Here is a 12,863-nt window from a genome sequence, read left to right as displayed (position 1 = left end):
ATTACAGTAATTCAGATTTTTTGGCATAATGATTACAGATTTGATAAATACATTTTATATCTCATAATAGCGATGAGGATTATACAAAAGCTATTAAAACTATTATGAGAATAAATTCTATTGTCACTTAAGTATCTAAAGCTATTTTCCTTTGCGTTCTTCCAGAATGATTTGTTCTTATTCTTTACCTTAATTTGAGGGGCTTCAAGAAGATACTTGTTTTTTTGTTCTTTTTTTTTCATACAGAAGAATTCCTTCCAAAGCAATTGACAAAGCCAGACAGGCGATACCTTCAGTCGAGTTGTTGGCCAGGATAGATAAAGGCTCTTCCAGACAGTAACCCAACATGCTACTGGAAAAATGAACAGCAGACCCCAATTCTATCCAAAGGAATACTGACAATGGATTGCCGTAGATGAGGAACAGCTGACCCTCCTGGAACAGGGACCTCTGGCTGACTAAATTTACCAGAAGGGCAGACGGGGGAATGGATGAGGGTGCTGACAACACAGTGGACAGTGACAGGGATGGCAGAATATGGAGCCTCTAGTGGGAGAGGAAGGCTGTCTATCTGACGAGTTTGTATTCATGCTCAGATGCCGAGGAGCTCAGAAGGTGGGCGACTGTGACCAGTGATAGTCATGTATATAGAGATTAGAAACGCATGTGAAAACGTCTCAATGTGAATTAAGTATCTTTTGTAGAACGTAAAATGCCATATCCAAGATGGAGAGAAGTAGACAAAAAGTAAAAGAATCTTCTGGGAATTACAACAAATTGATTGACTCACTTAAAGGTCTGTCTGGGAAATAGGATTAATCTGATAAAGTTTGGAGACAAAGGTCAGCTCCGTGCACAGCTAGATGGTAAAATCAGCTTCCTATTCAAAGGACAAGATCTGCTGTTTCCTTCCCATAGATATCTACCATTCTGAAGAGTGGTTATCATGACAATGTACCTTGAAGTGGACAGAAGTGAATATTCCTGAGAGGACAAAACAATGCAACAAAGGCTTGGTTTTCATTTGTTTTTCAAATTGTTCTAAAATGATGGATAAATTTGTTTTCTGCCCCCGTCTAGAAGGCTTTGAGAGGGAACTGGCACTGATTCTAACCACTCCAACAGCTATCAAAGTGCCAGAAAACAAATCCTGAGTCCATTACTCTCCAGCCCAGCCTTGGCAGACAAAAGAAAAATGAGGAGGAACCCAATAGAGGGCTGCTTTTGGAAGGTCTCGTCAAGAAATTCAAATGGACTCATATGAACATTTGAAATTTGCTCTGTTTGGACCTTTTTCTGGTTACCTATCTAGAACTTGTAATGCTAACTACTCTTGCCTTTACTTCTCCTTCACATATCGTAGGCACCAGTCAAGGATTTTCTTTTCCCCCTACAGTTAAGAGTTATGCAATTTTGGGAGTCTCACCCGGTCTGCAGCCCAATTCTCCATCAGCAATTTGGATAACCTCTTCAGAGGATGGTGTGATAGATAAGAATATGAGGTAGGAATTTGTTGGGAGACCCTGCTGCTAAGGTTGCAGTCCACCATGTCCGGATAGCTCTAAGGAGCTCGGTGCTATATGGAAGGACTCCCTTTCTCAGTGGGGGCCTCCTGTTCTCTACCTTATTTGGAACAGGTCCTTTGTCATAGTTACCTGCAATAAAACTGCCCCCAGGTTTTTTCTATATGATAATTAGGCATTTCCCTATAGTCAGATGATAGGATCCCCCTACCACATGTAAATAAACCATACTATGAACACCTTTCAGCTGAAGCTTTGGCTGCTGCCTCCACATTATATTTCTCCCTGACCCCCACTGAATAAATGGAGCTGTATCACTGAATCTGACTCCCCAGAAGGTTTTTTCCATCTGTGCTCACGGGCTGTCCTGACCCCGTTCATCACTTCTGCTCCCTTTGTTCTTATGGGTTGGTGTCCAACGGCCCACAAGGGGAGGGAGAGACCCACAGGAATTGGCTAGGCAGTTAGGGTAAAAAGACCCCAAAGAAAAGTACCCAGTCTCTTGGCTAAAAGTCAAAATGTCCTTGGACCTCTTAGCAACATACTCTATTCCAAAGGCCAAAAATGTCTAAAGTATTTGGGAGCTTGTATCTAATCCCTAAAAGATTTCAGGGTTACCTCTTCAGAGCAGGGAGTATTAGAGTAGCAAAAAGCCCATTAAAAAAAAAAAAACAGTATGTGAAGTTGTCAGGAGTAAGTGATGGGGAGATATGGGAGGAGTTGGAGAGGAGGGAGTGGGCATGGATTTGTTCAAAACACCTTATATGCATGTATGAAATTCTCAATAAAATTGTTTTTAAAGTTAAAAAAAATACTGCCTTAGGCAGTGGTGCTGGGGGTCTGCTATGGCCTCAGCAGGCCTCATTTCGATCCCATTTGGAGAAAAGACTCCAACTGGATACCTTTCTCTCAGCTCTAGGTATAGACAAGAGCGATGATAGTTGTGACAATACTCCAGTATCTTATCAGGCATCAAAAGAAATCAAAAGGGTCTGGAGTAGTGGTTCACAATTAGCAGGTACTGCAAAAGTATACTGAATGATTTGGAGAGTGATGATTTAGCATTTTCATCTGATGCATGCTAGACAGGCAGCATAGCATATGGGGAAGTTTTAATTCCAGACCCACATGTCTGGCTTTGAGTCCCTAGGTCACCTCTTGCTGCTTGGTTAGTCTTGGGTGATACCTTAATTCTCTCTGTCTCTGCTCCCCAGATGTGAATTGGGGATAATAATAACACTTATCTCCTAAGATCATGGTGAGGATTAAGTGAGTTAAACATAAAGACCCCCCAAACAGTGCTTGGAATATGGTAACGATTCAGTAAGGGTTGGCTACTTTATGCAATGATAGGATTTTTTTTTTGTTTACTCACAGAGTTCCAATATCACTTTTTTAACAAGTTCTGGTACTTTGGGGAACTATCAGAATAATCAGACAAAAAGTCAAGAGATATGGCTCTCCCCCAAAATGACAGCTTTCTACACTGGGGTTTTGAAAGCTTAAATTTAAAAAATAAAGTAGACTTTATTTGTGATATTTGGGCACAGGATCATTATCATCACAGATTGTTATCAAAAGTCAACAGTCCTCCAAGATTTTTATGTCAGATAAGCCCTAATTTAAAATAGGACTTTAATATTTTGCATATGTTTTTCTTTAAGCTGTCCATCCAGTTTCTCACTTGATATCTATTGGCAGGATAATCGATTAATCAATGCCACACATAATTTTGAACATCAGTCCCTTACACTGATATATGAATGTAGACTGCTATGCACATGTCGAAGCAGCACTAAAAGTGAAGTGTGCCTTCCACCTTGTGTAAAATCACTAGGAAATTCATGTGAATTTCTGTTTCATTTATTTTATCTTGGTTTCTTATAACTAATCTTGCCCTCAAAAGCAGTTTTTAAAATAATAGACAAGAGCTAAATATGTGAATTAGTCAAAGAGGAAATAGACTTGCTCTTTGATATCCTAGAGTAATGATGCACATTGATGAGCATGATAAGAAAGGACAGAGTTAACTGAGCTGTGTCATTAGTTCAATGTGTAAGATAGTGCGTGAATGCTCATAGGGATTATTCAGAGACAGCCTAAATGTACTACTTAAAGATTTCATGGAGTTCAGCCTAATATTCTTATAATACTTCTTGTGAATTTATTATTGAATTACTAGAAGTTCATATTCATAGAAAAAATGTTCACTTTCACAAACAAAAAATATCCACTTTAATTTTTAATATTTTATTTCTTATTTTTATTTTATGTGTATGAGTGTATTTCCTGCATGTTTGCAAGTGCACCCGTGTCCTGCAATGCCCATGGAGGTCAGAAAAGTGTGTTGGATTCCCAGGAACTGGAGTTACAGATGGTTGTTAGCCATCACAGTGGACAAATTTGCTGCATGTGCTAAGTGTTAGACACTTCACAGCGGACAAATTGGCTGCATGCGCTAAGAATTGAACCTGGGTCTTCTGCAAGAGCAGCCAGTGCTCTTAACCACTGAGGCATCTCTCCAGCCCCCAAAATATCCAACTTAATATAATGATTAAGGTATCTTGGAAGGGTCAATGAGATGACTCAGAGGGTAAAGGAGCTTGCCACTAAACCTGAGAACCTGAGTTCAATCCCCAGAACCCAGCTGGTGAAGGTGAAAACTGACTTCCACAGGTTGTCCTCTGATCCCCACATGTGTGCTGTAGTACATGTGTGTACACACAAAAACACACACACAAAATAAATAAATGTAGCATCTATGGTTAACTGCATACTCTAGTTCCAAGGGGATCCAACACCTTCTGGCCTCCATGGGTACTGCACACATGTAGTGCACATATAAAAATGCACTCATATAAAAATATACATAAAAGTAAATAAAAATTCTGAGTTTTGGGGGGCTGGAGAGATGGCTCAGCAGTTAAGAATATTGACTGTTCTTGCAGAAGACCTAGGTGTGAATCCCAGCACCCTCATGGCAGCTAACAACTGTCTGTAACTCCAGTCTCAGGGGATCTGACAGCCTCTTCCGTCCTCCACAGGCATTGCACATCACGGGTGAACTTACCTACATGTAGGCAATACGTGCATACACATAAAATAAAAATAATAAATAAAATATTGTTTTTTAATCCTGAGTTTTTTGAAAACCTTATAGCAAAAGGTTGAGGGGGAGGCTTTTCCTCTTTTCATAGTGCTTTCATTGTTTATTTTTATAATTATGCCTGTGTCAAAGTCTGTTGAGCAGAATCCTTAAAAGTTAACAGTGATTTTAGTCTAAGGATTTCATCTTTTTCTTCTTTCTCATGCATACTTTCAAATTTTCCCTTGGTAAAAATATGTGGCTTTGACAATGAAAATATATCCTAAGGTCATATGGTTTAAATAGTTCATCTTATGTATAACTTCCCATTTAAAAATAATTGTTGTGAGTAAAGACAACATATATTGATATCACTTAAGAAAACAGAAGTCCACTGTGGTTTTTATTTCCTATTGTAACCCTTCCAAGGGTTTTTTTTCCTTTTCTAATGGTCCTATGATTTTGGAAGAATTAAGGAAGGGAGAAATCTTTTTCTCAGTATCAGTTATTAACTTTGCATTAAGACCTTTCTACTAGTCTTGCAAGTTATATATTCATCTTCACCTCCTAGGACTTACATTTACCACCTACTTCTCACATATAACACTACAAAATATTTTAAAATATTTTATTTATTTTTTATGTGCATTAGTGTATTACCTGCATGTATGTAAGTGCACTCATGTCATGCAATGACCACAGAGGTCAGAAGAGGGCTCCGGATGCCCTGAAACTGGAGCTACAGACAGCTTTAGCCACCATGTGGGTACTGGGATTCAAACCCGGTCCTCTGCAGGAGCAGTCAGTGCTCTTAACTGCTAAGCCATCTCTCCAATCCACATTACAAAATATTTTAAGTGCTATGAAAACTATGTGTTTATCCAGAATATAATATACACCAACTTATTTTTCCTTAGAAGAGAATTTTAGGCATTCAGATGAACACAAAGCTTTAAATCACTTCATTTTTCCTTCGTGGTTCTTGCCTACTCCTTATTGATGGCTTTTCGCCCCCAACCATCTTACTGCATTCTCCCCATCTAAGCACACCAGCAGGTGCATTCACACACTTATCAAACATGCTTTTTCCTTGGGTCTCTCTATATTTTCAGACCCAGTTGTTTCTCCCTTACATTTTTGCATGTGGACAGGAACTGGCACAATCTTCTCCCTGTATTTACTAATTTGATGAAGTAAAGGGACTTGATATTCAGAAAATGTTTTCTTGAGGTGAAAAAGATTTGTAAAATCTGTAAAAAGCTCAAAAGATGCTTCACAGTGGACAAATTTGCTGCATGTGCATGTTTCGATGTAGCATTCCTGGTGCCATCCCTGGGAGAATTGAGGGATGCAGCTGATCAGTCCATTCTGAAGATATGTTTGTAACCATTTTCTTTCAATTACTTCAGTAATTCCTAAATGACATTATTATGTGCTCTTTCATGACTACAATCTCAAAGTTATTCCAATTATCTGAAATAGGCATCATTTTAAAGAGTAAAAGCACTTTTTCATGTGTAATTTTGTTATTTGAAAAAAGGCTTCTCAATCGAGAAAGTTGTATCTCCCCACCCTAAAATGTCCCAGGGCCTACAGACACACTCTTGTAGGAAAACCACCCTGATGTTTGCCTATTCAACCTGATAGAGAACAAAACTGAAGTTCTGAGAGAAATTTGTGAGTTTAAAAACATACTAGCACTATTTCTCACAAAACAAGGTGCCAAGGAATAACAGGAAATTAGACATGATGAAATAGAAATTGAGAAAGAAGTAGAAAGTTCAAATCACTGGTTTTTGGACCAGAAAGTACTGATTTAAAATAGTAACTGAATTTGTCACAAACAATGGGACACTAGAGCTGGCAAAATCGTGCAGTAGCTAACAGCACTTGCCACTCAAGCCCGAGTTCAATCCCTAAAACCCATCCTAAGGTGGAAGGAGAAGGGAATAGTCCTCTGACCCCCACATGCACACCATGCACCCCCCATCTTTCTCTCTTTCTCTGTCACATACACACTAATAAATGAAATGAAAATTTATGAAAAAGAGTGATAAGCAAGTACATTGGCTGAAATACTTCATTAGGATTATGGCATAAAGGGGAGTGGTATTCTATCTGTGTTGCCCGGAGGTAATTTTATTTCCTCATCTGCAAATTGAATTAGTGCTTCATCCTAGGTCAAGTCTCTCTATTCTCAGTGTTCTCTGCTTCTACATTTTTTATGTATTCCATTTCTAAATTGAAAATACCTTCTGCCTGAAAGTAAATGGCCACTTGACATTTTGGCAAGCCACAGTCAAAGAAATGGAAGCACATATACAAAAGTGCAATTTGTGTATCAGGACGTTTAAAGGAGAATATTTTTCTTCTATCTCTCCATCTGCACAAGTTGAAAGAATCTGAAAGCAAAAGCATTAATTTAAAGATAAAATATGTCTTCTACTCTTTGAAAACAAAGTGGTGGACTCCTTGCACAGACCCTCTGTGTCAAGGAGGTTGCTTAAAAATTGACCTTGGGATGCTTGGACTCACTACCACACTGGGGAATAAACAGGCACAAGATAGATAATATCAGAGGGCATTGTGTCAGAGAGAAATAAGTGTGTATTCAGGCCCACTTCCACAGGAGGTGTAGCACAGTCCCTATTCCTTCATTTTAGCCTCAATTAATGTTGACTAGTCAATGAACTTAGAGTAGAAACCCTATTATGACTTTAGAGGACACAGTGGATTAATACCTCATTAATATGCAAACAGGTATAGAGGCAAAGTATTGTGACCAGGAACTACCTTGCTGGGCTGGAAGAGGCACGTTGTAGAGAATTTGGCATTGCAAAGATATGGGTCAAACAGAAGTTCACTCAGGCAGGATCATGCAAGGGCTCTAATATAAAAGCACCATTGTGTGCATTACCTCAAGAGATTACCACTTGGTGCATTAGTTTGAAATATTCAGTGTTGGGACTCAGGTTTCCTTTGCTTAGCAGGGGACCTACTGGCTTTGGGGCAGAGGACTTGAATGGTGACAGATTAGACCGTGGGAGCTGTGTCTTTCCAACAAGCCAATTTATTTTAAAATTCTGATGGTTTTTATACATCCCAAGGAACTAGCAGTCACGTGGGATATGGCAGTCACATACAAAGATTTAAGGTACAAAGAAACATTTCTTTCTTAGAGCTAAAAGCATGGTAAACTTTTAGCTTTTAGCTGAGGCGTAAACCTTTAACCTAGCCTAATCTTTTAGCCAGGGATAGCTGAGTTATTTGTTCAGGACAAGGAGATGAGCTAAGGGTTGTTGACCAAGATGCTTTCCCACAGAGCAGGGAGCCTGCACTTATGACCAGGCTGCTTTCTCCTGCCAGTCTGTCAGTGTTCTGCAAGACAGGGATTATCAGAGCCACTGTTTTCAGTGCCCCTCCCTTTAGCAGAGAATGCAGCCTGGATTTAAAAGGTTTAGGCTCTCCTTACCCTAGCAGCCTGGCATCCTGGTTTCCTACAATTCAGTATAGAGGTCCTTTAGAAGGGCCATCAAAGAATCCTCAACTGTACCCCTGCATTAAAAGAGTAAGCTCTGTTAAGCCTAGAGACCTTCAACACCAGAATTTTCCTTCTCATTCATCTTTATTTCTTAACTTCAATATTTGGGAACAGACCAGTGAGAAGCAGGGACAAAGAAAAGATGGTTCTCACTCTGATAGTCTGTTGTTCAAAATAAAAGATTACAATGGCATTCAATAGGTACATGGCAGGAAATTTATACTACTAAATAATGTTACTTTTAATCACTTTCTTTCCTGACTTGGAATTAAGAATAAATCAAACTACCACAGTATTTTTTTCATCTTTTAATTAATAACATCAAATGTTTACCTCTAAAATGAGTCTTCTTCATCATTATACATGTATACTGTGAGGAATATCTTTTTAAGAAGCATTTAATACTTATTTACGGTATTAATAACAACCATCCGAAAACAAAACACTAGACCCATAATGTTACTGACAAATTTTAGCAAACATTTAAGGAATAAATTATACCAGTTCTCTGCCATCTGGTTCAGAAAATGGAAAGAAGCAAAGGAACATTTTGTAATGCGTTCTGGGAAGCCAGTACAACTTTCATACTAAAACCAGACAAGGAAAGGACAGACCAATCTCTCTCATGAACATAGTTTCAAAAATCTATAACACAATATTAAGCCAACTTTAACAGTGTATAAAATGGAGTATTATGTGGTAGTCAAGTGATGTTTATTGGAGTATGCAAAGATTGTTCACCATTTAAAAATGGATTTGTGTACTCCATCAACAGATTAAGGAAGAAACATCACATAATCAGGTTAACAGGTAATGAAAAAGCATTTGACCAAAATATAGCACCCATTCATGAAACTAATTTTCAACAATCTTGGAAGAAAGCTTCCTTAATCTGATAAAGATGTACAGATTATATTAGATGTACAGTTAACATACTTAATGAGAAATTAATGATCAGGAACAAAAAAAGAATGATCCCTATTACTCAACTGATTTTGACATCATATCAGAAGTTCTAACTGATGTAATAAGACAAGAAAAGGAAATAAAAGTCATAGGTTGGGAAAAAAAAGAAATAAAAACTGTCATTGCTTGAAAATGATATGTTTGTCAATGGATAAAATCCTACAGTTAACATAAAAGCTTTTGAAAATAATAAGCTATTAGATAAAGGCTTAAAGATACAAGTTAGTATCAAAAATCAAATTCTTATATATTAGCAATTAACTGAAACTTGAAGCTTAAAGTATACCATTTATTGCATTAGCATAAAGTTGAAATATTTAACTGTAATCTAACAAAGTACACATAAAGATAGCTATGTTAGGGAAAGTGTAAAATTCTAAGGAAAGAAATAAAACAGACTGATATAAATAGAGAATACCGAGTAGAAAGGCTTAGTTCTGTTTGTCCCAAGCTGACCTGTAAATTCAATATAATCCAGTCATAATTCTAAAAAAACTGCTTTATGAGCATCAACAAACTGACTAGAGATTTTATGGAAAAGCAAAAGCCCCAATAATATCAAAAGAACACTGAAGAACAAAGCAGGCATGCTATTAACAAACTCTACTTGATTTCAAGCCTTTTTGTAAATCTCAGTAATCAAGGCAGGTTCATGTTGGTGAACTACCAAACAGAGAGATCAACGCAATAGGCCAAAGCTCTGAAATAAGCCCCTCCACATAAAGTAGACTTATTATTCATAATTGCATCATACATAATTGCCAAAATGTAGTAGCAGCCAAGAGACGCTCTGATAGATAGTAAATGGATAAACTGTTAGGCATCTGTATTATTCAGGGATAAAAAGAAATTAACTCTCAACTCATCAGTGAATTTTTGAAAAATTTTAAGTGTACATCAGTAAGTGAAAGAAATGAATCTAAAACAGCAGCATACTACATGACAACTACAAGACACCATGTACAGGCAGTACTTAGAAGAGAGGAAAACACCAGCGGTTGCCTAAATCAGGTACAGGAAGAAAAGATGAATAAGTGGGGACGAAGACCATCATTAGAATATTTTGTTTACATTTTTATTTTATGTGTATGAGTGTATGATCTTCATGTGCTTAAGTGTACCCATGTCATGTAGTGCCTGTGGAGGTCAGTAGAGGGTGTCAGATCCTCTGGAACTGGAGTTACAGGCAGCTGTTAGCCTCCATGTGGGTACTGGAAATCAAACTCAGATCCTCTACAAGAGTAGCCCATGCCCTTAACCGCTGACTCTTCTCTCTAGCCCCCCAAAGACCATCACTAAAACAGGAAAACTTCTGTTATGACACTGTAGTGTTGGGTACAGACAACATTATGCCATTTTCAAAACCCATAGAAAGTCTGAAACACAACAAATCAGCTTACACTATGCGATTTAGTTAACAGTAAAATATTAATGTTTATCCACCAATTGTAACAGATGTTCCATAGTAATACAAGATGTCATGTGGAACTGGGGTGAGGATTCTGGAGGAACTTTCTGTGCTTCATTTGAAATTTTTGTAAACCAAACATACATGTATATGATAAACAGTTGTGGTTTTATGGTAGAAGGTAGAATGACAGAATCACCCATTAAAAATGATAGTTTAGTATCAAAGGTAAATTACGAGAGGATAGGTTGACAAGAATATAGGAAACAAAGCTAAACAAATAATGAGGCTGCCTGGCATTCAAGAGCAAGTAGACAGTAAGAATGGAATTTTGCTGAGTAATGTGAAGGAAAGATAAGTCTAAGCAACACAGAAAGAGTAGAAACCTTAAGGAGAGTGAGAGTTAGTATAAAAAAATAACATCTTTGAACGATTTTTTATACACCCCTGTCTATTTTACAAATCCATGAGTAAAATCTGACATTCTGATATGATAGTGATGATAGATATATAGATAGATGATAGGTAGGTAGATAGATTCATGAGTAAAATCTGACATTCTGATATGATAGTGATGATAGATATATAGATATAGATAGATGATAGGCAGGTAGATAGATAGATAGATAGATAGATAGATAGATAGATAGATAGATAGATAGATAGATGATAGAGATAGAGAGATAGATCAGACAAATATTTTTATTAAGGAAAGGGCCTAATTTTCACAATCAAGTTGGGAATGGAGTAAAAATAAAATTCTAAAGGACACAGAACAGAAATTATGTCTTCAATCTTAGCACTCAGGAGGCTGAGGCAGAAGGACCTTGAGTTCAAGACCAACCTGGACTGCATGACAAGATCTCAGAGGGAGAAAGACAGAGACAGAGACACAGACACAGACATGGGCGGGAGAGAGAGAGAGAGAGAGAGAGAGAGAGAGAGAGAGAGAGAGAAAGAGGAGAAAAAAGGGGGAGGGAGAGGGGAATTAAGAATTCAATGGAGACAAAAAATAAAGAACAGGTATGGGCTTGAGAAGATACCCACACCATACCATGTGTCTTGGATCACCACAGAGCACTGGAGGAAGTTAGGACCAACTGCATCCACATCTTATCTAGACTCCACATCTGGATAATGCCTAGAGGTACTTACATGTATGTTGAGTTATCTTTATTTTCCTCATTAAGAAGAGAATGTTCTGTGGTGTCAAAACAAGAATTCTCTTCTAAAAATAAAGGTTTTACTTTCATGTTTTCTTCTTGATTCTCACTTTCTATTAAAGTTGAGTCTCTTTCAGGAAGAGAAAAACAGTTTTCAATATGCCAATGACTTGCCTGAAAGAGAAAAGAAGGGTGTTTTTTTATATAAAATTTATTTCAGCCAACATTTATGTGTATTTACTATGTACATACACATAAGATAAGTAATGGGGGCTGGAGAGATTGCTCAGTGGTTAAGAGCACTGGTTGCTCTTGCAGAGGACCCGGTTCGATTCCTAGCACTCACATGGCAGCTAACAACTGTCTGTAACTATAGTCCCAGGGGATCTGATGCCTTCTTCTGACCTCCGTGGTCATTGCACAACATGGCTGCCCTTATACACATGCAGGCAATATTTCATACACAAAATAAAAAGTTACAAATATTTTTTTAAAAAATATTAGTAACTGAACTCCCAGGAATATACACACATGAAAATGACTAAGATAGCATGTGATCTTATAGTCTGCTAAGGGAGATGAAATGTATGTATCTAGTAAAGGCAGAAAATTAGCTGTGTCATAAGAAAGAAACAAAAAAAAAGTCTGATCAAATTATAACTAACAGCAAACAGTTACTGAAGTTTCAACTTTTAAAACCTGAATGACAAAAAGATAAAAATTATAACATAGGGGCTGGCAAGATGGCTCAGTGGTTAAGAACACTGTTCTTGCAGAAGATCCAGGTTTGAATTCCAGCACCCACATGGAAGCTAACAATTGTCCATAACTCCATTTCCAGGGGATCCAACAGCTTCTTTTGTCTTCCACAGGAATTGCACAACATGGATGCACTTACCTAAATGTAGGCATAATGCTCATACACATAAAAATAATAAGTAAAACATTTAAAAATTATAACATATCTTTTGTTGACATTTTTTGAGTTAATTTTTCCTACAACTACTTTCTTTGGACTCAGCTCCTAAAAAGCCCTTAGTAACCAATCCAGTTATTGACTTTTCTGAGAAAAAATAGGCTATGATTGTCTTCACAGATTTTGTCTATGAATTTTTAATGTAGCAAAGGTTTCTCTTTGACAATCTATTTCATAGTTTATATACAAGATCAAGGTTTT

General features: G+C 37.5%; 1 protein-coding gene across 1 annotated transcript in view; it reads right to left on the bottom strand.

Annotated features, from left to right (window-relative positions):
* The window catches only part of Wdr49 (WD repeat domain 49), a 178,656-nt gene that overhangs the window by 26,180 nt on the left and 139,613 nt on the right, over positions 1–12,863 (bottom strand). The window contains exon 17 of the mRNA XM_008830150.1: positions 11,679–11,860. Coding sequence (XP_008828372.1) covers positions 11,679–11,860 — 182 coding nt within the window. The remainder of the gene's footprint in view (positions 1–11,678; positions 11,861–12,863) is intronic.

Source organism: Nannospalax galili, unplaced genomic scaffold (genome assembly GCF_000622305.1).
Source record: "Nannospalax galili isolate Female #2095 unplaced genomic scaffold, S.galili_v1.0 scaffold33, whole genome shotgun sequence".
Lineage (NCBI taxonomy): Eukaryota > Metazoa > Chordata > Mammalia > Rodentia > Spalacidae > Nannospalax > Nannospalax galili.
This window is presented reverse-complemented; position numbering and strand designations above follow the sequence as displayed.